This window comes from Tachypleus tridentatus, chromosome 4, assembly GCF_004210375.1.
Source record: "Tachypleus tridentatus isolate NWPU-2018 chromosome 4, ASM421037v1, whole genome shotgun sequence".
In the NCBI taxonomy this organism is placed as follows: domain Eukaryota; kingdom Metazoa; phylum Arthropoda; class Merostomata; order Xiphosura; family Limulidae; genus Tachypleus; species Tachypleus tridentatus.
The window spans coordinates 91,643,146-91,669,065 of record NC_134828.1 but is presented as its reverse complement, the minus strand read 5'-3'; the positions used below and the strand labels follow the sequence as shown (position 1 = coordinate 91,669,065).

At 36.4% G+C, this 25,920-nt stretch overlaps 1 protein-coding gene across 5 annotated transcripts in view; it reads right to left on the bottom strand.

The window, feature by feature from the left end:
* Positions 1–7,894: 7,894 nt before the first annotated feature.
* Positions 7,895–25,920, bottom strand: part of LOC143249679 (IQ calmodulin-binding motif-containing protein 1-like) — a 63,247-nt gene continuing 45,221 nt past the window's right edge. For 2 of the 5 annotated variants that reach the window (XM_076499967.1, XM_076499968.1), the window contains 2 exons: positions 25,579–25,738; positions 9,586–9,937 (listed from right to left, as the gene is read on the bottom strand). In XM_076499967.1, coding sequence (XP_076356082.1) covers positions 9,783–9,937; positions 25,579–25,738 — 315 coding nt within the window. In that variant the 3' untranslated portion in view covers positions 9,586–9,782. Of the gene's footprint in view, positions 9,012–9,585; positions 9,938–25,578; positions 25,739–25,920 lie in introns of those variants that run through there. The other 3 variants (XR_013027903.1, XR_013027904.1, XR_013027905.1) reach the window with 3 other exon arrangements.

Genomic DNA, 25,920 nt, shown 5'->3' with positions numbered 1-25,920 from the left:
GCTCCTCCCATCAATAATAGCACTTTCCTAGAGGGGATGATGTCTATTAAAATCCCCTAGGATTAGAAATGGAGATGGCAATTGTTCAACGAGAGCATCAAGATCTGATTGATCATATGTCTTTCCAGGGGACAGGTACAGAGAACAAACAGTGATGGTATGACACAAGGAAACACGGATGGCTTCAGCTTCCAAGGGTGTGTTGAGTGACAAAGACAGGGTGGGCACGTGTTGATCAACCAACAGTGCCACCCCTCCATGTACTCGACCATCACACAACCTGTCATTTCTGTACAGAGAAAACTGCCGAATGGAGACAGTATCAGCAGTTTTGAGAAATCTTTCTTGTAAAGAAAGACAAACAGGATGGTAGGAAGCAATCAGCGTTTTGATATCATCCAGATTAGAACGTAAACCTCGACAGTTCCATTGTATCAAGGTGGCCATTTTTAAGAACGGGTAGGTGAAGTGGGTGGAGAACTCTTCGGTTTACGACCACGTCTTTTTTCTTTACTGTCCTTAGTCAGAGGAGGTCTATCAACCTTCATGGATCCTGCCCTGGGTCGAGTGGGCAGGTTTTTGTTATTGGAAGGGGAATCCAGTGACTGAGGATGTGAACGAATAATTGTTTTGTCTCTTGTGGTGGGAGAAAAAGATGTATCAAAAGAAATGCCTGTATTTGAAACGGAAGGACGTGGATCTTGAGGTTTGTTGGAAGGTATGGGAGGAACAGAGATGGGTGTGGAAGTCGATTCATCAACCTTTTTAACCACTGAGGTCAAAAGGCTTTTCATTTGTTTTGAAAACGATTCTCTTGGAGGAACAGAGATCTGTCTGCACTCCCACTGTAGTTGTGGAATGAAGTGCAGCAGCATATGTCCGAGATGGAGTGGTGGACAGCAATTTCCGAGCCTCAGCATAACTAATGTTATGTATCGTTTTCAAACGTTGCACCTCTTTTTCCTCCAACCATTTTGGGCAAGAATGAAAGTAAGAGGGGTGAAAACCATTGCAGTTGATGCAATGTGGGTTCATGTCACATTCATAGGCATCGTGGTCCTTGCCCCCACAATGAGCACATGTCAGGGAACCACGACATGATGTTTTGAGTGGCCGAATCTCTGTCATTGGAAACATCGAAGAGGGATTGGAATGTGCGGCCGAACCCTGCAAATGAGACCACCTGCCTTCATGGTGGCATGTGATGATGTAAATGTTAAAACGAGGGTATTTGTTGGCAGTGTAACTCCATCTTTGCGAGTGGAGATGCGCCTCATTGCAGAAGCTCCTTGAGTGGAGAGACCAGCGAGAATCTGTGACTCGGGAACGTTCTTCAAATCCATTTCAACAATAACTCGTGAAGAATTCAAGGTAGCATGGGGTGTAACCTCAATAGGTATATCTCCAATTGCCTTTGAATTCAAGAGGAGTTCACTGTGTTGGGATGTGGATGTTTCAACCAATATGTCACCAGATCGAAGTTTCTTTACTGACTTTGGAGAGCCAGCAAGTCTCTCTAGTCCCTTTTGAATAAAAAAAGGGGACATTTGTCTTAAAGGTTTTTCCGAAAGAGAATGTAATATGAGAAAATGAGGTACGTGTGTTACTGATGTTGAAGATTGCTGTTCTGAGTATTCAAGACGTGGTCGCTTACCCATTGACTGTCTTTTTTTTTTTTTTTAATTTTTTGGAGGATCCATAGGAAAACAAATATTTCGGTACCCACCATAGAGCCCTACAAGGGGATGCACTACAAAGTGATGCAAGGACAATGCAGCAACGCCAGGGTTTCGTGAGCACTATACCCAAACACCAGCATCAGGCACAATGTCCACAACACCCGTTGAGAATTTCCAACACTGGGACTTCGTTGACTCTTGCCCAAGTGGACCAGCCGATTAATCAAAGGGGGGCCACCCAAAGGCCGCCCGTCTACAGGAATTCGAGGCCAAAGTGGTGTTAGGGTTGGACCCCTCAACCACCAGGATCCTCTCCTCCCCTTCACGGGTCGCCACGCACGGCAAACACGTGGGTGGATGTTTAGATCCCAGAGAAGGTAACCAGATAGAACAGAACTTTCCCTGGGAGGTCCCCTCACCACGTACAGGAATCCACACCGAGGGGAATTAGATATTAAAATCTTGTCTTAGTCTTAAATGTCATCAACTGTTTCAAATGTCTCTTATTTAATTTCACTAAATGTGCTCAAATCTGAAATTCTGTGGATTAAGTCTCACAACTACATTCATCTCACAGCTGTTTGGACATGTTTCGTGACAATATTTTCAGTGTGGTGAATACAAAAGTGCATATATTTTAATGTATGGTTCAAGTCCTTATTTTAGCTCATCACTCAAAAGGAAAATACAAAGTGCTGAGAGCATGTAATCGTTGTTGATGACAGCATGAACAAACCTCTTCAAATGAAGCAGTTTGACATTCAAGTTAGATTTTGGGTTGGTTGTGTTGTGAAAACAAGATATGTTGGATCTAAATTCATGGGCCAGGCAACTTCCAATGACTTGCAGGTTAGAACTGTACCTATGAAACATAATTTTGAGCACTAAAAACTTATCACAACTGTTAATGGATGGGCCCAATATGAACTGGAATGCTTTTGACCTCATTTGCAAAGATGTTGAAAAGAAGTTACTAAATGTTGGCAGATATGGTATGCATATAATGCATTTCAAAGTTGCTTTCAAATGGAATCTTGAAGAAATCTTCTGTAATATGCATTGTCTTCTTATTCACCAACAAAACTAGAGGACTACTCGACAGTTACAGGCACATCAAAATTTCACTCATAGTTCTGTTGGCATAGATGTCTGGAAAAAGTTAGTGCCATGCAAAAAACTATTCATTTTATGTCTCAACTGGAGTTGTATGTTAAAAATACTAAAAACTGGTAAAGTTAGCAAATCTCAGACAAAGACATCCGAGACCCTATATGATATTGTAAAGACTCCCTCTTGCCAATGATGAATTTGTTATCTCTGTTGTCTAAGAATCAAAACCCATTTTAACAACATACCAAACAATGATGCCATTTCTTACTGCTAACATCTATGGCCTAAGGACCCTTTGGCAGTTTTGTGAAATATGGTGATTTAACCTCTGTTAATTCTGCTCTGAAGCTGAGCAAAATTAGTATCTTAAACAAGGCAACTTGCAAAGCAATGTCCAGTGTTGATGTGGAAAACATTCTGTACTCGCAGATACTCTACAGTTCAAACATGATTCCAAAGTTTTCTCATCAATTTTACAGATTTACAAATCCCCAATCAACTATCAGTTAGTTTTGTATTTCAACTTAGTTGAATTTTGCACTTATGTCTCAGCTAGTGAACTACAAAGCAACTCTATCATTGGCTGTCAACCTGTCTAAAAGTACTCTTTGATGCTAATCAAGTAGATTTGTACTAATGTGACACAATTATCAAAAAGTTACATCTCATGTACAATTGAAGAAAAGTTTCCCCAGTGTTCTTTGCCTTCTTCGACAAAGTATCTGACAAGCTGGATAAATTTCCCTCTGTGCTTCAAGAATAGCCCCATATAAACATCTTTGGGTTGGATGTATTCAAGTTAATATTAAGCTTGTCACGTAGTTAAGCAAAAGTTAAGCATGGTTTTCTGTAAACAAGGAAATGGCATGGTTTTCTGTAAAGAAAGAAATGGCAGTGGAAAGTAAAAAAAAATTCTAGCAAGAAGAATGAGAAATTATTATATTTTAAATGTTAGAGGATTTGTAATACTTCTCTGTCAAAAGACTTACTGACTGTGGTTTCATTAACTATGCAATGCTACAGAAGGTACTAAAAAAAACAAGAACCAGCTAAAAGAAATAAAGACAAGCAGGAAAGCTGCTGATACAGCAGTCAGAATCCTGAAAAGAAAAAGTGACTCATGGAAGATGCACTTCTGTCTAAAGGTTATAAAAAGGCTGAAACTGCAGAACAGGCAATCTTACCCTTGTAGCAAAATCTAATGCTATGAGACATGGAGCTAAAGAAAATGAAGCTGAAATGAAAAACATAGATGAGGAAATTTTTTTCAAAGTTGAAAGAGTTAAAACAGACATAGTAGAGATAGCTACCTGGGTATGTCCTGACAAAGGTGTCTTACTCAGACCAGCTGAACTACCTGTGCTGACAAAATGAATCATATGTTATCTATCATGCACTTGTCTCATCATTTCATAGTCTGTGTGTTGATCTAGTAAATTATAATATTCAGATTGGATGCTATGGATATGCTTCTCTATTAAAAAGAAATCACTAAACTTTGGGACTCGGTCCTGTGAAAATCCTGAAATTTTTTCCCTGAAAGTGCAAGAATTATGCAAAGTGATAATGGGAATATTTTGGCAGTTACTAGAGAAAATTAGCTCAGTTATTACAATTAATCCATATTTTGCTCGCATGAAATTCAAACTTGCTGTGTGGATTCAAAATGCTTTTTAATTTCTAAATGGTTGAAATTATTTATGGAGATAGAAGTTCATAAAGGAGTTATCTATAAATGGCTACTGCAGAAGTAGATGAAACTCTAAACTGTACATGAAGATACCCTTGGAACTGCATTGTAATGGACTTTCATTATTTCTGGAAAGAGAGGCAAAGACTTACTAAAAGGAAGGATATATCTTGATACCTGTGACTAGTAAATTTTCTGAAAGAGATGTTGGTACCTTTTTTTAATATACCAGAAACTAAGAATCAGGCCATCACTCTAGAAAGCAATTATCTTGGATAAATTGTTTGCCACACAATGAGAAGCAAACTCTACTTGAAATACAATTATTTACAACAACTTCACAGAAATGTAAAGAGAAAAAAAACAAGTGACATAAAACAGATTAGAAATGTTGACCATAAAGGAAACAGTACAGTAAGGAAAAAAAAAAAAATAAAATGATGTTATCCTGCAAAATAAAAGTTACTGAACTTTGTTCATTTGGACTTTGGAAACTGTTCAGTGAGAGGCTGCAAATGTTAAATTACTGTAGAGTTTTTAGCTGCTCTATATACCTAGTTACAGTTTCACAAAATTGTTTTAAAACTTAAAAGTAGGAGTGTTCTCTATTTACAAGTTATATTAAAAAAAAAAAAATCATCTAAGTGATAAATTACTTAGTAACATTGAAATTATTTTAAAATTGTGGGTGTGTTTTGCTATAGCAAAGCTACATTGGGCTATCTGCTGTGTTCACCAAGGGGAACCAAACCTGTGGTTTTAGCATTATATACCTGAAGATTTACCACTGTTCTAATAGGGGTTGTTTAACAACTGAATAAAAATGTACAAGAAGAAACAGAAGACCTGGATCAAGATTATGCAGCAATACATTATATAAAATATAGTGGTACCGAGACGAAAATTAACAGCTCCATAAAATAATCAGAAACTAACAATCATAGATCAGCAAAAACATTATCACAAATACTGGAAAACCCCAAATAATTAAGAACCAAAAAAGTAGAATATCTTTGTAAGTATGCAAAGAATAAAGAAAATTATAAAGCAAAACAGACATGTAGAAGAAACATTATATAGAATTAAATATGATGAATTACATAGTTTTTTTTTATTAAAAACAGAGCCCTTGTTTTAATTTTATCATAATCACAATCCTGAACTTGGAGACATCTTAGTGAAAGTTCCTTCTGTTCAGTGTAGTATTTCAGATACACAAGTCCATAATTCTAGCATTCTTTGATGATCAACAGTGGTTTCACCTCTCAGGTTTACTAAGTTGAACGATGAAGACCCTATCAAAGGGTGCTGGCTTTACCGGTGGCAGAGCCACCTAAACAAAGGTCATTCAAGGACATTAATAATTAATTCTCAAGGACATTAATAATTAATTCTGAGAATAAATATTTACTTTTAGAAAAGAGTTGTCATCATATGGTCAAGATAAGTTATTCCAGTACCATATTCAAAATTCCTTTCTATGTATGGTACTGCATTACATTCAAAATTTAAATGAACGACTTTACTATCAATATATGACATTATAATATTGATTTTAATTAATGTTATCTAAGTTTCAATTACATTGTTATAAAGGAAACATTTTCAAAAATTACTTAAACTACAGTTTTCATGTCAAATGTTCCACATGCTATGAAAAATCTCTACCTCAGCAGTTTACTTTTAATTACTTAATTAGCAAAGTACATGATTATCTAGATACTAATGTACGTGTGTTTGAGATATTTGAAACATGAGATCCAAAAGTCTACAGATACGTTCTCTGAGAACCAAATATAAATTTTCTGACCCTTTGTGGGTGCCACACCCACCTTCTATACTTTGCCTCGAGATCTACAACATCAATGTAGTTGGTTGAAATTGGTATGCTTTCACACTGAAGTAGATATAAGTGCTTGATGGACAATGGCACTTAAATATATTTACCTAAATATTCTATAGTTAAATTGTATTTAGGTCTCACTTTTATATCTTAGTTAAGTACATACCATGCACATTCGAAAAAATTACGTTTGGATGGTTTAATAATTTTTATAAGCTTAACTTGTCATCTAGATAGTGAAAGATTATAAATAAGATGGTATGAAAAAATAGACCATCTTGTCCAGGTAACACATTTTTGCAAGGTGCTGAAAAAAAAAAATCATAAAACCCCATAAGCATTAGTTATTGTATTGGTATAAAAGATGAAAAATTTGAAAGGAAAATTAAATATGAACAGTAAGTGAAAAGATAAGAACATGAAGTTATGATTCTTCTAGCATATTTATGAGGATTTGAAAGGTATATATACATATTTGTTAATTTTTAAAATTTTATTTCAGTTGTAGATTGATACAGGAGCTAGTGAAAAATATAAACATTTGTCTTAATTAAAAACATGACTTTTATTCATGTATGAGGATCGGGGAATTATGTATACCCAACATACATCACATCTCCTTGCTGGTGAACTATTCAGAATCCTAGTGTAAATAATTACATGAAATAATGAATATTTATTAGAAGTAATAAAAGACTAAAATTAAATATTTTTCTTTCTTTAAACCTATATACTTAAGAATGCTTTTGTCAAATTTCAAACAATTTCTTGTACTTGTTTTATAGTTGTGATGAGATGAATGTTACCTTCTCTGTGATAGCAATTCCAGGCTCCACAGGGTTAACAACAAGTTACATTTGAGTAGCATAGCAAGTAGCAGAAAGTTACTAAAACTGCTAAACACAACTAATAATAGTACCTTGTTTGTACCAGTAGCATAATCTCTATATTACTATTGATTACATTCATAATTAATATGTAAATAGAACAAGTATCTTGCTTCCTTATCTCTTCTACTTCTTAGAGAGTAGAGATTAGAAGTTGCAAGGCATCAATCATTGTGACATAAATCTGGGTGGAGCTTACACTGCATCTCAATCAATCATGTTTTAAAACAAAATACCATTTTTTAATTAAATAATTAAAAATGTTAACTCCATACTAGCTTTTAACATTTAGTTCTTTAAAAACTTTTCATATCACTTATTAAAATCAAATTTAGTCATGCATACTGGTTTTAAATTCTAATATATTAGGATGAAATTTCATCTTTTCTTAGTTACAAATTGCAAGCATTACTGGAAGTTCATTTTGAAATTATTATTTTTAATTACTTGTCAATAATTATTAGACAAATCAAGAATATTCTATCGTTTATTATTTATTACTTTTGAAATGCTGAAGATAATCATAAGTGATTTTTATTTTATGTTTGGCTATTGAAAAATGGACCGAACCAAATCACTTGCTCATTATGATTGCAAATACTTAAAACTTATAGCTGACATGCCAAATGGTAATCCAACAAGCATTATTCACTTGTAAGTCTGGTATAACAGATCAACACAAAACTGTTGATAGTGCAATGTATTTTATTAGCAAAGAGAGAACAGTGATTGATACTATTAAGGTTATGGAATGAAAACTTTTAACTTTAAAAACAATATAGTTAAATAACAAAAAAGAGAACTGTAATCCTCTGCCACCACATGTGAAATTTTCAAACGTAAATAGAGATATTCAACTGGGTGTAGTGCACCTGAGTTTAAAAAAAACTGTGAACATAAAAAATGACAAAGTAATTGAAATAAGTCCTGGTATTAGTACCAGCTTAAAAACTAAGTTATGGTGCTGGTGCTGGTGAGTACCAGTAGAATTTCATCCATGATGACTACTAAACACATCAACTGTTTTGGTGATAATGACAACAATGTTTTAGAAATTTATCTAAGAAGAAAGTAACTTAAATAATACCATTTCTCATGTACTTACCATAAATTAGAAACAGAGTCTGTATTAATTGTTGAAGCAAGAACAACTTGTAAAAATCTGTTAGAAAAAAAAATGCTTCAAAGAATTTATAAACAAGATTTTTAGCATGCTTTTGGGAGTTCAAAACCATAGCCAAGTAAACTGTATGGTAAACCAAGAAGTTGCCGTATTATATAGGCCTTTCTTCATGACATCATCAACTTTGACATTATTTCTTGTTTCCGAACCAGAAAAAAGATCCCCATACTATTATAGACACATCACCACATTTGAAATGTTTAGCTTATACATTCTTGCTCATGAATTTCCAAAATGGTCATTTTTTCCATAGCACATTGTTCCATTTTTACTCTTCCTTTTGTGATCCTTTGCAGCAGTCGTTATACCACTTTTTGTAATTTTACAAATTTTAGCATAAAGTGTTTGTTCATTTATTTCTGATATTTCAGTAATTGGTCTCCTGTAAATATTCATCAAATAACATTATTCCCCCTGCTGAATAACTGGATATTCTTTTCCTGTCATCAGGTTTTTCAATGCCCAGATGAACTACACTCTTCAGAAAAATATGGATGATGCCGACATTCTTCTGGGTGTCAGTTTTAATTAACTCAACTGAAACAACAGTATTAATTTAAAAATTAGATTACTATATGACTGTATCTCTCTTTAACGTTTCTTGGAATATCTTTTTAATCTGAAACATTTAATAGTGAGATTCAAGTTTTGTATATGACAAAAGACAGGTATTTGCTTTTTGTTAAGATAACAGGTCTTACTAGAATGTAAGAAGTCCAACTTTCTACAACAACAAAACAAACACAGATAACAATAAACTTCACAAAGAACAAGATAAATTAGCCAAAGTGTTTCGTAATGCCAACATTAATACCCATTTAAAGATTTACAAAATTAGTTTATACAGTTTTCATTTCCAAAGATATTCACCATTTTAAAAACTAGTTTCTTGTGTTCATAACTGTACTTTTATTCATGTTCACCATGTAATTCTATGATAATAATGTTAATACAACCAATTATCTTGTAGGTATCTAATCAAATCCTGCAAGACAATAAACATAAAAATACAAGTAGCAAGAGACTGATAAAATGTGAGCATGTTACTCATAATTAATGTCAGTAGGTAGTAAGCAGTATATAGCTTGATAATTTTCAATGATCTAAATGTTCAAAATAATAAAACCATTACTTTCTAGTTCAGTTCAAAAATAAAGGTCCCAGACATGTAAACACACAAAGAAAAAATCAAATTGACACATAATATGTTGTTTTATTGAACTAAAAACCTTTTCTTAGTTTAACACTTATTTATTAGTCTCTTCAGACGTCATTCAGTTGATAAACTTTGTTTTAATAACTGATATTTTTGTGTGATATTTTAGTTTATTCACTTACTAGATGTACACTCAAATGGCATATTGTTCCATTAAGCTATAACTCAGATTTTCTAGTCATGTTTCTCATTACGTTTCTTCCACCATGGGAGGTTTAACTTTGCCATTTCTTCCTCATGAGCCAACTTAGCCTTTGTGATGATTGGTTTAGAAAAGCTATGGTATAATTTCAAATCTTCCACTGTCACATCTTCAATTCTGGGAGGATCTGTAGTCGAAAAATAATTATTACTGTATGAACTTACCAAGGCTATTAATGCAGTTGGTAAAAAAAACAACTGACAATTTACCTTTGTTAAATGATAGTGTAGGTATTTCAAATGTCTCAAGCAGGATCAGGTATAAACAGAGACAGCTTTTAAATTGGATTTAAGTTTCCATACTGAAAACACAAGAAAGTTACAAAGAGTGTCACATAAATCTGTCTGAGATTCTGAATATTTCTATGGAACTTCTGTTTTGGTTAATTTTAAGCAGATGCAACTCACGTGTTCTTATATGGTAATAGTCAAAATATTAACAGAAAGAGTACCCAACTGATGAAATAATGTATTCTGATCTTTATACATAAAAATGCAAAAAGGTATACTGAATTATCTATGATTCTGGACAGGTTGGTTTTTAGTTTCACTTTGAGTACCCCCCTCACTTTTATCACATTGTTATTCTCATCATTATTCTAAAAGATCATTTAAAACAAACTTTAGCCAGTTATCTAAATATTAAAAATTCACAAACAAAATCTATAGGGTTCATCCTTGTATCTTTTTGTATGACACTAGTTTCCATGCAAAATATAGATATTATTTGTAACACACACAACAATCTTAGAACAAAAAATAATAAATCTTTGAAATATTTTATTTTTTGCTTTAATCTATTGTTTTACAATTTTGAAAACAATATCTAGAAATTAATACATGATTCTACTGAAACTTAATTACATGCAAAATGTAACCTATTCAGTTAAGCACCAAAAGGAAGGAAACCTGCTTTGGAAGTTATGCATTTTATATTATACACAATTAAATTCCTGATATTCATAGTATAGTAGAAGACAACCTCCAAGTCTAGAAATATACTGGCTGAAAACAAGTACCATATAAGTTATAATTTTTCAACTCTGAAAATGCATTTCTGACAAATACTGCCCTCTGTATACACAATTTTTGCTCACCAATAGCCTTGAAATTCCCACTTGCCTCCACAGGTTTCCATGTGGTGTAGCTGTACCATAGCACGCAACAACCCTCTATTAATAAGGAGTGGAACACACCTTCCTAATGCAACTACCTCCCACTGTACAATAAAACCCAATATTCACTTCGAAATTAAGCACGACAGACACAGCAGAAAGAAGAAAGGAAGGGGAAGTATGAGAGTAGGTAAATATCTATCAGAAGTATATTTTAAGTGTAGGAAAATCATCACTTCTGATAACTTACCTCTCCTCACATAATGATTAAAATCTCATATTGACCTAGCAGATGGACCAATGCGAAATTACCTAGATGATTACTCTTCAAAAAGAATTTAAAGAGAACCTATTGAATGTGATCTCCCTCTGAAGAGGAACAAACTCATGGGAGAAAGCACCACATCTGAAACAGATATACTCTTCATCCATTGTGATGAAAGGTTTCACTAAATTAGATGATACAGGAGCATATTCAATAATTAAATGAATGCATCAACTGGTGTACAGTGGCTCGGGTGCATCAAATCATAATTGGTGGGTAAACTCCAGGATAAAACCTGGTGGCACTGAGAATGAACATTCATTCCATGGTAGGAGAAGATTCCTACCAGTTTTGCCTCAAGCTTAGGAGCCAGAAGGGACAGAAGATTTCTGAGGACTCAAGCTGGCACATGTGTGCCAGCCTAGTATACAACCAACACCAATCACCCAGGAACCTGACATCTGGGCAACAGTAGGAAGGTGGAATGCAATGTGAATGGTCAACTCCAGTCTAAAATCATATGGTCTTAGAGATGTATCTTTAAGTTTGCAGTAGGAGAAGAGTCCCAACCCAACCACATATGTGAGGATTTATGTTGACTGATCCAGCTCCAACCAATACAAGCACATCCAGGACTCAGCAGCACAAAAGAAGATACCCATCATTGTGATGGAAAGATTCAGTCTAAAACCAATCAATATTTTACATCAGGTCCATGGCAGAAGGACAGTCACACCATCTACACAGGCAGAACACCAGTCTACTTTCAACTGAGTAAAATGATCACGCCCACAATCCACCACCTCAGTGGCAAGGATATCCATTATCCACTGGAAGAGGGGAAGAAAGAGAAAGCTGGGGAGTCCTGAGGAATGTTGTACTGTAAAAGTGTGCACTGGATCACCAAGAAACCTTATTTTAAAAAGCAGACCAAACTTGAAGGATTAACTCAGGAATGGATTGATGGGCAGCAATATAAGAAGGACATATTTATGACACAATATACCCCACAAAAGAACCTACAAGTAATCTTATGGAAATCTCATCTTAACAATGGAATTAGTACATTTGGACAGGCATCACTCATCACAGGGTGGGTTGATTGATTGATTGATTTAGTGTTTTATGGCACAAAGCAGCTAGGCTATCTGCGCCAAACATCCGGTAAAAAGGTAAAAATAAAGTAAATGTAGTAAAATACATAAAAGGAAATGAAGGTAAAACAAAACATCATTGAAAAACAGAGAAAGTATACAACCAATGTTGACACCCAGTCTACAATGTTAAGAGAGAAAGCAGATTAAAAGAAGTTGTAAAGGACATCCTGTAGCAGAATGGTAATGATCATAACCCACCAGGAAGACTAACAGGTAAGTATAAGAATCACCATCAGTCACCTGAAGTTGGTCTTTCCAGTCCTGGTTCTGGGTTATGTGTCATTATGGCCAGTACTAAAAGGTAAAGTAGTAAAAGTGTTAAATGACATGCAGCAAAAGTGTAATAACAACTTGCCAGGATACCTAACGAGTAATTCAAATGGATAGTTCAAACAGCAGCGTTAGTCACCTGAAGTTGGCCTTTCCAGTCCTGGTGTTGAGTTATTTAATGTTCTGGCCATTTCACAATGTCAAATTGAGCTATAGAGAATGAAACTGTAAAAAAAGAACCACAATTAAAAAGGTGTAATGAATAAATATGCAACACTTAAATGAGATTGAAAAGATTAATGGCCATTGAAAAACTAAAAACTTTATCAAGGTGGACAGTGTTACCATCACCAACAACACTGTCCCATGTTACTGATAAACCCTGGGAAAAAAACATGTTTAAAATATTGCCATCGTTGAGAATTGTAATGATGGCAAGAAAGTAAAATGTGGCTGATAATGATTTGAGTGTTACACAAACTACACATTGGTGCATCAGTTCCAGATAAAAGAAAACGATGAGTTAAAAAACTGTGACCAATGCGTAGTCTAGTTAGAACAACTTCTTCCTTCCGAACTTTACGGAAGCTAGATGGCCAAAGCCCAATATAGGATTTTATTTGAAAAAGCTTGTTGTTGCGTTGCTCACTCCAAGTGGACTGCCAGCTGGCACGGAGCCGAGCCTTGAATACAGGACCACAGTCCATGTACGGAATAGGCACAGTGGTGATAGTTCTGGAACAGATAGATTTAGCTGCCGTGTCAGCAAGCTCATTCCTGTGAATACCAACATGGCCTGGTATCCAGAAAAACTGGATAAAAGTAGATGTTAATGAGAAATGGGCCAGTCGGTTTTGAATATCAGCGAGAACAGGGTGTGAGCCAACATGAAGTGATTCCAAGGCAAGTATAGAACTAAGCAAATCAGTATAAATAGTGCAGTTGGAGTACTACTCAGCTGCAATATGATCCAGAGCAAGAGATATGGCATACAGTTCAGCAGTGAACAGAGAAGCTGTAGAGGGGATTCTGCACGCAACTACTGAACCACAGCAAACCATAGCAGAGCCCGCTTAATTACCTGATTTGGAACCATCTGTATAAATGGGAACGGAATGATTGTTTGAAAGATGTTCATTAAATAAAAGACGGTACTTCCAATCTGGAGTATCTGCCTTTTTCAGATGACTGAAAGAAAGGTCACATTTAGGGGCTGTAATAAGCCACGGTGGGATGAGCTGACAAGTGAAATCTGCACTGTTATCCAAGGACAGACCCAATTCATTCAATTGCACCCGGATGCGAAGGCCAAATGGAGCAATGGCAGATCGTCTGTTCTGAAAAAGTAAGGCCCACCAAAGAAGGAAAACACATCCCCAGGTGGGATGCTTTGTTAAGGAACGAAGTTTTGAAGAATATTGTAAAGATAGTGGCAAACAGCAAAGGTGCAGAGAAGGTTCATGAGATTCAATGTATATACTTTGAACTGGAGAGGTACGAAAAGCCCCAGTGCAGAGTCGAAGTCCTTGGTGATGAATGGGGTCCAGCATCTTTAAGGCCGAGGGTCTGGCAGAGCCATAGACCACTGATGCATAGTCGAGTTTTGATCAAATAAGAGCACTTATACCTTTAACATTGAACAACGATCTGCTCCCCAACTGGTAGAAGAGAGGACACGGAGGATGTTCAGTGCTCTTGTGCATTTGACCCAAAGCTGCTTTAAGTGTGGTATAAAGGTCAGCTTACGGTCAAAGATAAGCCCAAAGATCTTGGTCTCAGGGACCACTGGCAGCAAAACTTCACCAATATGACGTTCAGGATCAGGGTGAATACCCCATTAGCGGCATGCATATGGTTTTAGAGAGAGAGAGAGAAATTAAAGCCGTTCACCACAGTCCACTTCAGTACACAAATGAGGGCAGTTTGTAGTTGCCGCTCAATATATATCATGTTCGACGACTGACACGAGATGTGAAAGTCGTCAACATAGAGCCCGTTTGCAACAGTGTAAGGGAGTTGTTCAGTGATGGCATTTATCTTTATACTGAAGAGTGTGACACTCAAAACACAGCCTTGAGTGACTCCAAGTTCCTGTACAAAAGAACGGGAAAGTGTCGAACCCACACGAACTTGGAATCTCCTGTACATTAAAAAATTTTCAATAAACATGGGTAAATGGCCACTTAACCCATATGTATGGAGGTCTCGCAAAACGCCATGTTGTGTCGTAAGCCTTCTCTATGTCAAAAAATATTGATACAAGATGTTGGCGTTTGAGAAAGGCTTCTCTGATTGATGTTTCAAGATGAATTAGGTGGTCTGTGGTGAAGTGCTGTCGACGGAACCAACACTGGGTGGGCGAGAGGAGGTTGTTTGATTCGAGGAACCAAACAAGACGAGCATTAACCATCCTCTCTAAGGTCAGAGACAGCTCATCAAAGCAATTGGACGGTAGTTTGAAGGAATCTTGGGATCTTTCCCTGGCTTAGAAAAAGGTAAAATAATAGCCTGGCACCAGGCATCAGGAAAAACATTCTCCTGCCAGATCCGGTTAAGGACAATCAGAAGAACATCGAGAGAAGCAGGAGATAGATGGTGCAGCATGTCATAATGAACATCATCAGGTCCAACAGATGTACTGGCAGACCAATGAAGGGCCATTTTCAGTTCCACCAGTGTAAAGGGACAATTATAGTAAAAAAGACAGTCAGTTCGAAAGGAAAGAGGTGAACGCTCTGCTCGAGTCCTGATGGCCAAGAAGGTGGAGGAACAAGCAGAAGTGCTAGATTCCTGGCAATAGCTTTCACCTGGAGTATTGGCAATGCTCCAAACATCAGCCATCTCCTGACCATCAGAGAGTAAGATCGAGAGGGGGACAGAAATGTAGTGCCCATTAACCTTTCGAATCCTGTCCCACATGCTCTTGGAACTGGTGGTAGAAGATATGCTAGTGGTGAACTTAATCCAAGATTCCTTCTGGATTTGACGTCTTACCCACCTAGCACGTGCATGGCCCGTTGGAAAGCGATGCGGTTTGAAAGTGTGGGATATCTACGGAAAGTATTCCAGGCCCATTTTTGAGCCTTCCATGTCAAGTGCCAAGCAGAATTCCACCAGGGATGAGGATATCGTGGAAAACGTGTCGAGGTTTTAGGAATACACTGAGCAGCTGCTTGTATAATACAGCCAGTTACCGCTGCCACACAGTTGTCTATTGATGGCTGATTTACGATGGCAGGATCAAGTTCTGCGAGAGCAGTGAAAGTGGACCAGTCTGCCTGATGCAGCTTCCACAGGGGCACGCGGGTGGGGTGGCATCGACCACGGCCAGTCTCTCTTAAAAGGATAGGAAAATGATCACTGCCTAGTGGATTACTGTCAACCCTCCATGAAAAATGAGAGAATAATGAAGGGGAGGAAACCGAGAGATCCATAGCGGTAAAGGACTGACTAGGTGCATGAAAATAAGTGGAAAAACCAGTATTGAAATAAGAAAGATTGTGATCAGAGAGCATACGCTCTACAGAGTGACCCTTCCCATCAATAGCAGCACTTCCCCAGAGGGGATGATGTCCATTGAAGTCCCCCAGGATTAGAAAAGGAGATGGCAACTGTTCAACGAGAGCATCAAGGTCTGATTGATGATATGTCTCTCCAGGAGACAGGTAGAGAGAACAAACAGTGATGGTATGACACAAGGAAATACAGATGGCTACAGCCTCCAAGGGTGTGTTGAGTGACAAAGACAGGGTGGGCACATGCTGATCAACCAATAGTGCCATCCCTACATGTACTCGTCCATCACACAGCCTGTCATTTCTGTGCAGAGAAAACTGCAGAATGGTGACTGTATCAGCAGGTTTGAGAAATGTTTCTTGTAAGGAAAGACAAACAGGATGGTAGGAAGCAATAAGTGTTTTGATATCATCCAGATTAGAATGTAAACCTCAACAGTTCCATTGTATCAAGGTGGCCATTTTTAATCATGGGATTCCAGTGACTGAGGACGTGAATGAATGATTGTTTTGCCTTTTGGGGTGGGAAAAAAAAAATGTATCAGAAGAAATGCCTGTATTTGAAACTGAAGAATGTGGATCTTGAGGTTTGTTGGAATGTATGGGAGGAACAGAGATGGGTGTGGAAGTTGATTCATCAATTTTCTTAACCATGGAGGTCAATAGGCTTTTCATTTGTTTTGAAAACGATTCTCTTGGAGGCACAGAAAGATCTGTCCGCACTCCCACTGTTGTTGTGGAATGAAGTGCAGCAGCATATGTCCGAGATGGAGTGGTGGGCAGTAATTTCTGAGCCTCATGATCGTTTTCAAACGTTGCACCTCTTTTTCCTCCAACCATTTTGGGCAAAAACGAAAGTAGGAGGGGTGATAACCATTGCAGTTGACGCAATGTTGGTCCATGTCACATTCATAGGCATCGTGGTCCTTGCCCCCACAACGAGCACATGTCAGGGAACCACGACATGATGTCTTTGAGTGGCCGAAACTCTGACATTGGAAACATCGGAGAGAGTTTGAAATGTATGGCCGTACCCTAAAAATGAGATAACCTGCCATTAAGGGTGCAGGTGCATGTGATGAAGTAAATGTCAAAATGAGGGTATTTGTTGGCAGTGTAACTCCATCTTTGCGAGTGGAGATGTGCCTCACTGCAGAAACTCCTTGAGTGGAGAGACCAGCGAGAATCTCTGACTCGGGGACGTTCTTCAAATCCCTCTCAACAATAACTCCTCGTGAAGAATTCAAAGTAGCATGAGGTGTAACCTCAATAGGTATTTCCCCGATTGCCTTTGAATTCAATAGGAGTTCACTGTGTTGGAATGTGGATGTTTCAACCAATGTCTCCAGATCAAAGCTTCTTTACTGACTCTGGAGAGCCAGCAAGTCCCTCCAGTCCCTTCTGAATAAAAAAGGGGGACTATTGCCCTAAACGTTTTCCGAAAGAAAATGTAATATAAGAAAATGAGGTATGTGTGTTACTGATGTTGAAGATTGCTGTTCAGAGTCTTCAAGACGTGGTCGCTTACCCACTGACTGTTTTTTCACTATTTTATTTAAATTTTTTGAAGGAGGAGCCATAGGAAAAAAGAAAAATTTAGGTACCCACTGACCCCACCCACCATGGAGCCCTACGACGGAACGCACTACAAAGCCATGCAAGGACAATGCAGCAACACTCTGGTTTCGTGAGCACTATACCCAAACCCTAGCACCAAGCACAATGTCCACAACACCCGTTGAGAACTTCCAACACTGGTACTTGGTTGACTCTAGCCCAAGTGGACCAGCCAATTGACCAAAGGGGGCTACCCAAAGGCTGCTCGTCTACAGGAATTCAAGGCCAAAGTGGTGTGTTATGGTTGGACCCCTCAACCACCAGGATCCTCTCCTCCCCTTCACGGGTCACCACGCATGGCAAACACATGGGTGGGTGTTTAGATCCCAGAGAAGGTAACCAGACAGAACAGAACCTTCCCTGGGAGGTCCCCTCACCACGTACAGGAATACACACCAAGGGGACACAGGGTGGGAGCCCACAAGAAGTAATAAATAAATAAGCCATTGTAAAGACAAAAGAAATAATTAAAGGTAATGTATCTATTCACAGATGAGTCAAGGAGTGAAAGGTGGTAAAAAGAGGCAAACTATAACTGGCTGCAATGGAGTTGGCCAGATAATGAAAGAGTTGGAAATGGTCTGCTTGCTTGCCCAGGTGATCTTCTCCAACATGGTGAAATGGCAGATCTAGTCTGTGGAAAGGGGAAATAAAGAAAGGTAATCTGAAAGTATGGGAGAATAAGCCAGATGAACAAGCTGGTGAATCCAACCTGTAAGGGTAACTGGTAAAAGGGTTTAGGAAAGAGAAAGATCTTGATGGATAAAAAGACCTGAAGATCCATAGATTGAGGGATCACTCTGTGGAGATAACCATGTCAGAACAAGACAACAAACTACATCATGACTGAAAGCACCTGGGATATGACAATTCAGCAAATATGATGGCTATGGATCTAGAACAAAATATCCAGTGTGTAAAAACAGAGACAATAGTTGAGTTGTAGGAATGAATCATGACTGATTTGCCCCTCAGTATTGGTCGGAAATGACTGAATGACCAACAAACAGCCAGAAATACTAGAAGATCAATATGGATACCAAATTCAACAAATGTACAACAGCCAGAAATTTCTAAAGAGTCCAAATACTTCCCCAATCCATAAGAAAAGCATTGGTGGGGAGGATGAAGAACAAGAGAAGGCTGTAACAGATTAATTGCAAGAGAGGATTGGGAATTATAAACATGAATAGATTCCAACAGAGATGAGCAGAGGGAATGGGTGTTTACCAAAACCCCTCAGAGGTAGGATGGATAGCCTCAGACAAGAGGTGTATAAATGAAAGTGGTTATGGTTAGATGGAGTTAGTTAAACTGTGCCTGGAAAAAGTGCACAGATGCAATAGGGTCCAAACCACAAATGGGGATAAGCAAGATCAACTGCTGAGCATCAAGAAGTAGATTTACAAAACAATGGTAAGCCAACACATGACCATCATGAACAGATGTGGGATAAAGCATACTGATCCCTGAGCAGGGACCTCAATGTCATGTGGAGAAGTAAGAACCAAATAATAGGCAGAAGGTGATTCATTTAACAGGGAAAGGGAGTGAATGTAAGACATAGGGGACAAAGATAAAACATGATATACTTGTATCACTAACTCCAGAAAGGAAAAAGAAGGATGAGAATTGCATATCAAAGAAAGGAGGAGGCTAAAAGCTGTCCAAATCTTCACTATCCTGTTTAGACCTCTGTGGACCTTGGAGATTTGGTTGAGGCTCAGGACAACTCTCAGACCACAAAAAACATTCCAACTCCTAGCATATGAGGGCCAGAACCTAATCCACTGATAAAGTTGAGCCTGAAGCCACAGTAGTAGGTGGTTGGTCAGTGGCAATGGAAGCAGTTGTAATGTGAGTAGCATTCTGTACAATTGAAGGTAAAACTCTTTGTTAAAAGAAAGGTTAGAAACAATAAAGAAATAACAAAATGTTAACTTAAAAATTTTTAGTTAAAAAAGCAACAAATGGTCAAAAAAGAAATCAGAAGAGCAGTGAATGAATATGACTAAACATTACAGTGCCAAATCATGAAGTGAAGATTGGGCTCTACTGCATAGAGGAAGTCAGCTGCGTTAAGAGGGTGCATCACACTCCTATTGGTAGAAGACTGTCACATGATTATTTCCACACAACAGCACAGATGTACCACATGGAAAGCACATAGAGATGAGTGGAAGTATCAAGGTTAGTAGCAAGCAAAACCTGTGCATATAGAAATCAGCAATAATTGACAAAAACTATCACGTGAGGAAGTAGGGTATCATATAAGAAATATGAAACAACTTTGTTTGACTGACTGATTACTTAATGAATAGGAATTATACTAGAAATATATTTTCATGTTAATAAACCATGGTAAAAATTACACAATGAAAATAATATTTTCATGTTTATTGTTGTAACACTTAGTTCAAGTAACAGTGTTGCAATAAACCTTCCAGTAATGACTTAGGAGTAGTACTTGTAATACTTAGTTTAACCCATAAAAGGTTTGATTATTGAAAATATGAAATTCTTTATCAATTGTATGCTAGATTATTTTTTAAAATAACAAATAATATTTTGGTAATTGACCATTGTGACCAATATTACTCAATAATGTCTTTTATCAAGCACAAATGTTAGAAATATTAAGAGTATTGGTTCCAAACTGATGATTTAAAGATGTCTTTGTATTATTATAGCTTTCAGTTCTTACAACATTTCAAATTAAATTATCGTATTGGATTGTCTTCACCAATTTACATCTTATTCCAATTTACTGTAATTCTCAATAACACAATTTACATATTTTTCTTGACAAATGCCAGAAAACAATTTTAAAACTTTGTGCTGGGCATCAGTCATAACAGGGTACTGATAAAATTACAATAAAATGCAAACATTAAGTTTCAAAGGAGCAAAGCACACATTTGGAGTTCAGTTTATAATTATGTGCATGTATCTTGTCTGTGACCTAGATAATACCCAAACATCAAGGTAAACACTTGTTAATATCAACTTCCAGTTAGAGCTGTGTACTCAGAGGAATTTTTTTAATTTTATGCAAAGCTGCATGAGGGCTATCTGTACTAACCATCCTTAATTTAACAATGATAGACTGAAAGTGCCAGTCAACACCACCAACTGTTAACTCTTAGAGTACTCTTTTATCAACAAATAGTGGGATTGAAAGAGTGGTCATGTTCAGTGCTATGGGGGATTGAACTTGTGATTCTCAGATTATGAGATTATGAGTTGAGTACCCTAACTACCAGGCTCCTTACTTATAGAACAAAGAAACACTGTATGTTAACTTGAAATGCTGTTGTAAAAGATATTGTGGAAGAGTTACATCCCGATACACTTTTTTACTGAGATTTAATTTGCAAACAAATCACCGTGCAATTAAATTTGCTTAAACTGATGTACACATCCCTTTAGTGCAAATACTTTATACTGATGCTCACAAAAAATTGTTAACACATAAATCCATCCATTTCTTGAAATGATATACAATTAATGTTACCTATCTTTGGACAAAATTATAATGTTGTATAGGGTGTAAACAGATTTATGTGGTTTCTTTCACACCATTTTTACAATGCACTAAGAATTTTGAGGAACACACTATATTATGTTTATGTATAGTTACAACATGTATTTTTTTAATGGCACAAATGTAGGTTAACAGAGACTTTAACCACCAAGCCACCAATGCGATATATATTCTTCAAAAAAAAGAAACGCAAAAGGCAAAATTTGAGTCATATTGTTAACAAGTTTATTCCGGGTAGTTCTATATGACATGTGTGAAACTTTGAATATTCACTGCTAAACATCCAAAGTCTGGAAAGGCGAAGTCCAAGCTCACTAGTTGAAGTTCAATGTCACTCAACGTCAATAACGAGTATGCCCCCCGTGAACATCAATAACTGCTTGTCATCTCTTGCCCATGGAAGCGATGAGATGACGAATCACATCCTGTGGAATGGCTGTCCACTCAGCCTGCAAAGCTGCTGCAAGCTGAGGTAGAGTCTGCGGATGAGGTTGTCGCAGACGTCAGTCCAACTCGTCCCAAAGATGTTCGATGGGGTTTAAATCTGGTGATTTGGAGGGCCAGGGAAGAACGTTGATGTTGTGGTGTCTCAAGAAGACAGTGGTGAGTCGGGCTGTGTGAGGACGGGCATTGTCATGTTGAAAAACGTCGTTGATGTTCACCATGATGGGTTGCACATGGGGCCTAAGAATCTCGTCAATGGTTATGTACGGTCTGATCGAAAATCCTACACAGCCCTGGTATGGTTGAGGCAGTAGACGTCGCAGTGGTGGTCCTATCCCAATGGTGACGTAACCGGATGTTGCGATCTTGTGCGGGCGTGGTCACACGAGATCTGCCAGATTGTGGACGGTCACGAGTTGATCCATGTTGTTGGTGAAGATTCCATAGCCTTGTGATGGTGCTTGGGTGGACATTCACAGCTCTGGCAACATCTGATCGAGATTCGCCTGCTTCCAAGCGACCAATGGCGTTGTTGCGTTGTGCTTCAGCCAGTCTTGGCATAACTGTATTGCGTGTCGGTGGCTTAACACTGAGCTATGGAAACCGGAAAACCCGTCACTTTTATAGGGATTTTGCACCTGTTGCACTTGCAGAACATGCAGATCTCTCAAACAAATGTATTGGACACGAATGCATTTTGGCAAAAAATCCGATGTTTTCCTCCATTTTCAAAGTGCACAACTTTGTTTTTTATGTTTTTTTGGTCTGACAATCAGTGCCTTAACACGTGTAACATCACATACTCCGAGCTTGTAACGTTATTACATATATTTCTCTTTAAAATAAAAAAAATATCCCTTTTGCATTTCTTTTTTTGAAGAATATACATTGCTTAGCAACAGGTAATAGTTACAAATGAAATATCTCTCTTCTGTAAGTCAACTTAGTAGTTACATTATGACAGTTCAAAATGGTGCCAAGCTCCATCACTATTATAATGTTTTCTATCTAGCTTTAACTAGCAACCATTTAATTATAACAGTCTGAGCTGTGCTTGGCACTTTTGAAACTGAAATCTGCAAGAGAGAGAGAGAGAGAAGAAAATGACAGCTGAAACACCAAGTCACTACAAGGCAACAAAAGAAAGAAAAATGGCAGCTAAAACATCTACTGAGTCAGTAAAAGGCAACAGAAGAGAGGAAAATGGCAACTGAAACATGTACTGAGTCAGTATAATACAACCCTGTATGCACATCAAATTTAAAGTATTCTTCAAAACTTTTCTATATATCAAGTCTGATATCTATATATTTTAGTCCAAGAATTGACACAGGGACTTTCTAAACAGTGAGAATGCTATGACCACTGTAGAACTATACCTCTCTAAAACAAGAACATCATTCATCATCTTATGAGTGAGTTTGGCTGAGAAAACGTTATGTCTCTTAGATATCAGTTGGTAAGTTTCTATACCATGTGTTATTAGGCATTACAAGTCTGTGATATAATTCATGTTATTAGTCATTACAAGTCTGATATAATTCATGTTATAAGGCATTACAAGTCTGTGATATAATTCATGTTATTAGATATTACAAGTCTGATATAATTCATGTTATTAGGTATTAAAAGTATGTGATATAATTCATGTTATTAGGTATTACAAGTCTGTGATATAATTCACGTTATTAGGTATTACAAGTCTGTGATATAATTCACGTTATTAGATATTACAAGTCTGTGATATAATTCACGTTATTAGATATTACAAGTCTGTGATACAATTCACGTTATTAGGTATTACAAGTCTGTGATATAATTCATGTTATTATGTATTACAAGTCTGTGATATAATTCATGTTATTATGTATTACAAGTCTGTGATATAATTCATGTAATTAGGTATTACAAGTTTGTGATATAATTCATGTAATTAGGTATTACAAGTTTGTGATATAATTCATGTAATTAGGTATTACAAGTTTGTGATATAATTCATGTAATTAGGTATTACAAGTCTGTGATATAATTCATGTTATTATGTATTACAAGTCTGTGATATAATTCATGTTATTATGTATTACAAGTCTGTGATATAATTCATGTTATAAGGCATTACAAGTCTGTGATATAATTCATGTTATTAGGCATTACAATTCTGTGATATAATTCACGTTATTAGGTATTACAAGTCTGTGATATAATTCATGTTATTAGGTATTAAAAGTCTGTGATACAATTCCCCTCAGACTTTTAGTTCTCAGGAATACAATGATTCTCTTGAAGGAAAGAGAAGAACACGATAAAATTGTTCTCAGTATTATATATTTGAGTTGTAACAATATCTCAGTATAGTTTTATAAGACTTGTAACATTGTTAGGTTAATACGTAGAATTATACATGGACTTTTAACGTAGAGAAAAGTCTTTATATAATTCTATGATATGTAAACATCTTGATATGTTACAAATCAAATTTTTGAAACAAAAATTGCATTTCTGTGAATTGAGTGACCAACAAACAGATTTTTTAACAATTAAAATAAACTTTAGAATTACATTTTTATTAGAACAGTTGAAAATTAAATTAATTGAAACATTTTAATTGATCAGTTTAGAAAATAAAAGTCTCACTGTCCACACAAAAACATGAGAAAACTAAATCATAGAAAATGTGTCCTCAGATTCTGCTTTTATGTCTTCCATTTGTACATATACCATTACAGAACTGGTCAAGTCATCCAATCATTATCATATATAATACATCATATATATAAATATTTGTGTTGTGAGTATTAAATTGTTTACCCTCAAGTCTGCAATACACAGTCTTATTACAAAGGTTGTAGTCTTACTATAAAGGTGAGTGGAGGAGGTTAAAAAAACTTTTATACATGGATAAAGATGTGTGATATTTAAGTTAACGGGAAAAATATTTCAGCAAGCAAGGGATACGTTAAAAAGGAAAAGAACCTACAAGTGAAGCCTGAATGTTACCATACTGACACATATAATGATGACAAAACCTGAAGGTTACTATTGATACATATAATGATGAAACAAAACCTGAAGGTTACATACTGATACATATAATGATGAAACAAAACCTGAAGGTTACATACTGATACATATAATGATGAAACAAAACCTGAAGGTTACATACTGATACATATAATGATGAAACAAAACCTGAAGGTTACATATTGACACACATAATGATGAAACAAAACCTGAAGGTTACATATTGATACATATAATGATGACACACATACGAAGCAAACATCTTCCATAAAATCTTTCCAGAACAGGTTAAGGAGGAGAGTACTACATCTGGTAACAGAGGTAATTTTAATATGTCTAACATTTGAAAGGTAAAAATGTTTAATGTTAGTAAACAAAGGTTATGCTCCAATAATAACATTTATAACCCACTTGTACAACTGCTCTTACAAGGAACAGAGAAAACAATCCAAAATCAAATGTATTCTTACTGATGTACAAGCCAAGACAAAGCATATACAAACCCAAAAATTTTACATCTTCTGACAGAAAACTAGAGAACAAATATATATGCAACAAACTTAACTATGTCGTACAAAAATAGTCTGTATGAAAAGCAAGCTTGTACTATACAAATGATTACTGAAGGATGAATATTCTTGTAATTGTTTGATACTGAAAATTCTGAGAGAGAAAATGTAAACTTATAAATCAGAAAGGTAAAAAAAAAGCATTTGAAAATGTTCTCTGATTTTTTGAAAGAAAGAAGTGCTAGTTTGCACCACAAACAACTGTCAAATCAAAGTTAATAATTTAATATACAATACAGAGACTGTACATACTTTTCAGTAGCTGGAAATGAGATTCCACTTGAGCTGCGAGAGCATCTATTCGCTGCCTGCGTCGTATCCGTAAAGGTTTTAAACTATAAAATTCCTGTAGCAACACATTAGTTTCTGTAAATTGTTTAAGCTGCTCATTCCTATCTAAGGGTACAATGACCTGAAGCAAAAAAACAAAACAACCTCCAAGTTATAGCAAAACCAGCATGATGTCTAAATGCAAAATCAAATAAATTTCTAAAACTTAGATCACATCTCTAAATATAGGATATATTTTTGTACAAGTACTAAATAAAATTATTAAACAATCCAGTTGGTTTTTAGTATCACTGGGTGGTAAAT